Source organism: Triticum dicoccoides, chromosome 3A (assembly GCF_002162155.2).
Source record: "Triticum dicoccoides isolate Atlit2015 ecotype Zavitan chromosome 3A, WEW_v2.0, whole genome shotgun sequence".
Taxonomy (NCBI): Eukaryota; Viridiplantae; Streptophyta; class Magnoliopsida; order Poales; family Poaceae; genus Triticum; species Triticum dicoccoides.
In genome coordinates, this window is record NC_041384.1 from 624,671,662 (window position 1) to 624,675,237 (window position 3,576).

The window sequence follows — 3,576 nt, forward strand, 5'->3', positions numbered from 1 at the left end:
GGTGCACTCGCTACCCCAACGGGCAGGAGGGTTGAAGTCTTTCAAGAAACTGAAGAAGAATTCACTTGGTGGAGTCCTTGTGGCGACAATGATGACTCGTTGCTACAACGAAGTTCTTTCTCATGTGAGTGGTTCTTGTAGACAACATCTCGTTGGAAGTTAGTGGTAATTATTTTACTATCTTGCAGGGGCCTTTGCAATTGTTTCTTTATATGCATACGACATTTTGTTATTAGAAAAAGGTTCTTTGCAATGAACAGAAAAATTCCCTAACAATTTGAAGTTGCCGACCACATCTGTTTTGGAGTATCTTATAGTCGGAATTGTTGGGATTTCCCTTTTTTGTTATTTGGTTTGGCGTGTGCGGAAGATGATGTGTGTTTTCTTTCTTCGATAATGTGATGTTTTGATGTGTTTTATTGGCTGTGTATTTTTTCATCATATGCTAATCAACTCATACTTATGTCAGAAAGTTTCTTGCGCAAGTGACTGCGTTATCATATTTATGCCACAATGGCACATGGCGCTTCTTTCTTCTAGGCGGCGAGAGAATGTGCGAAACAGATGTGTTTTTTAGGCTGGTTATTGTCGATTAATTTGAAAAAATCGTTGAGCCAGTCAAAATCGTAAATCAGATCCAATATTAGACACCTTAACTAAATGAGAGAGCTTCTTAAAAAATTATTGACCCAGTCAAAATCATGAATCATATCCAAAATTGAACGCCTCAATTGAATGAGAGGGCTCCAAAATTAAAGAGCATAGATGATTTCCTATATAATTCCATTTACGCTTCGTTTGGATGTCTCCATTGGAGAGCTCCGCATTGAATTGGCATGAATTCCAAATCAATGAGGAAACTGAAATGGTATGAATATGAATTCACCTGTTTGGTTGTCCAGCGAATTGGCTCTTGAAATGCCTCTGAGATTTCAATACCGAATCTTGTCTGGGTGACAAACTTTGGAATTGCACAACTACATTACCGGGTTATACCTTATTCTACATGACTCAAAAATGAAATATGACGGATAGTTCACAAATCTGCACAATACATAAACAAAAAATTGGTAAATAACAGAGAACAAAAAGGTCCTCACATGAACCAAGTTCAGGTACAAGACAATGGTTGGGCGCCATGGGCTGGTGTAGGACAGGAGATGGGTACACGGGGGTGGGCGCGGCGGACAGGGAGAAGGCCCGAGGCAGAGCGCCCGTGGCCATAGGAGACCTGCACCTCCACCGTCGCAGCCCTCCTGGTGGTCGCCGTGGTCCTTCTGGATGCCGACGAGATGCGACCTAGACCAGGGGCAGGGACAGGGTGAGGAGGATGGAACGGGGCAGAAGCGGATTGAGTAACCGGCGCCTATGTCGCCGTGGTCCTGCTGGTGCTTGCCGGTGAGGTCCTCGTGGTGGCCGCCGGAGATGCGCGAGGACGGCGATGGAACTAGAGGAGGGAGCGGGGAAGGAGATGGGTAGAGAAGTAGGGAGCGGGTCCGAATCGAACCTGGGGGATGGCCGCCGAGCTCCTTGGGACTCACCGCCGAGCTCCCTGGTGGTGGACGCTGACCTCCCCGCGTCTCCTTTTCTTTTTCTCCTCGAAGACGAGGGGATAAGGCAACGAAGGGGCACGTTTTGCGGGAAAGGGGCAATTCAGAGGAAATCGGAGCACCAAGGCTGCGTATCGTTGAAGTGAAGCTTTGGTAGGAGGGAATAGGGGGTTGAATTTGGTTTCATTTTGAAGCGGCAATTCACAGTCCAACCAAACAGCTGAATTGTAATCAAGGAATACCAAATCCATTTCAGGCACCTTAATTCAGACATCCAAACGCAGTGTTATGTGAAATCTCCCTAAGTTTTTTTTGTTCCAAACAGGACCTAACTCTTTTGAATCAAAGGAGCAACTTCCTTTAAAAGAAATATAAAAGCGTTTAGATCACTACTTCACCCATTTCTTTACCGACGAAGTAGTATAATATTAACACTACAGTCATGCTAAGTGATGTACTTATGTGGCCAAATATTTATGAAGAAATCAGGTATAGTACTACAAAGAATGTCAGAAAGGAAAACTCAGAACCCCTGCCGTGAAAAAAAAAGTACTGCACGGATCTGAAAACCCCAGCAGCATAACCTTGGTGGCTCCGTTCTTCCCCAAAGGCCAAAGGCAGCAGAGTCCAACAAACCCGCGGACCCACCGATGCCCGCGCCGGCACGCATCCCTCCCCTACTGCGCTGCCGGATCGCCGCCTCCCCACCGGTGACGTCTGCCGTCAATCGCGAATCCGGCGCCAGCCGTTACACCGCCCGCCCGCCCGCCCGCACAGCCTCGCCTCGCCCCGCCATGGATCGCGCGCGCCACAAGAGCTCGCCCAGCTCCGAGCGCTTCCTCGGCGCATTCCTCCCCCGCGCGGCCGCCGCCGACCAGCCCGCCTCGGCGGCCTTCGAGCTCGACGAGGACGACCTCTTCGGCTCGGGGGTCGGATCTCCCGAGCGGCCGCAGCCGCCGCCGCCGCGCCGGCCCTTGTTCATCTCCTCCTTCCGCGCCGCAAACCCTAGCCCCCGCCTCCGCCGCCCGCCGGGGGGCATCCTCGAGGCCCTCCCCGAGCGCCTCGGGCCTCTCTCGCCGCCCCCGTCCGCCTCGTCCGCCTCGACGTCTCCCGCGTCTCCGGCGACGGCCCTTCCGCGCATGATCCCCGCCATCCCCCGCCCGGCGCCGGCGCCGGCGATGCAAATGCCGCAGTCTGCGCCGGTGAATGTGCCGGTGGCGCGGATGCGGCGGCCGCCGTTCGAGGCGTTCGCGAGTGAACCGGACGAGGAGGAGGACGACGAGGAGATGCTGCCGCCGCACGAGATGGTGGCGCGCTCGCGGGCGCGGGAGTCGCCCATGACGACCTTCTCGGTGCTGGAGGGCGCCGGGCGCACGCTCAAGGGGAGGGACCTCCGCCAGGTACGCAATGCAGTGTGGCGGAAGACCGGCCTGCTCGATTGATCCATTGCGTTTGCATTTGGCAGCTGCCTTCGGCCACAGCGATTGAGTTCGTGTGCTTGAATTATTTTGTACATTACGCGTGATCAGGTGTTAATTTTAGCTACACCTGTAAAATATGTGTTGTATCACTCACCAGTGCGGCATTGCTCTTATTTATGAACTCTCTATTTGAGCTGTCAGGAGACATTTGAACTATTTGGTATGGATCAAGATAATTGTGTTCGTATGGATGTTTCTGTGTTAATTTACCCCAATAGATATGGTTTATCGATCCTTACTATGGTTACATTCCGAAAGTATGTAGTTTTAACATCGAACGATGTAAACTTGGGCATATTTTGAGATATTGTGATGTAGATTAGTTTGCACTGCACTTGTGGAGCTGGATTCTTTACTGGAGCTCGTTAGCTACTGCAGCTTCGTTTGGTGAAGAAGATAGTTTTGCTGTTCTTTTTGCCGATGTGATTCTGCAAACTATCCATCGTTTATCGTATTTGAGGTCGCGTGTAGGACATGGAAATGGATCATGGGTGCAATATTGTTCAGGTGTTATAAATTTTACTGCAATTGATGGTGCTGTTCAG

General features: G+C 50.9%; 1 protein-coding gene across 1 annotated transcript; it reads left to right on the forward strand.

Annotated features, from left to right (window-relative positions):
- The first annotated feature begins 2,176 nt into the window (after window positions 1-2,176).
- Window positions 2,177-3,365, forward strand: LOC119269676 (uncharacterized protein TP_0369-like). The gene has a single exon (XM_037551571.1). The coding sequence runs from the start codon at window positions 2,201-2,203 to the stop codon at window positions 2,990-2,992; it is 792 nt and encodes a 263-aa protein (XP_037407468.1). The 5' UTR covers window positions 2,177-2,200; the 3' UTR covers window positions 2,993-3,365.
- Window positions 3,366-3,576: the final 211 nt, after the last annotated feature.

What these genes read in the sequence shown, in the direction of transcription:
- LOC119269676 (XM_037551571.1), top strand. Translation starts at nt 2,201, where the DNA reads ATGCCCGCGCCGGCACGCATCCCTCCCCTACTGCGCTGCCGGATCGCC.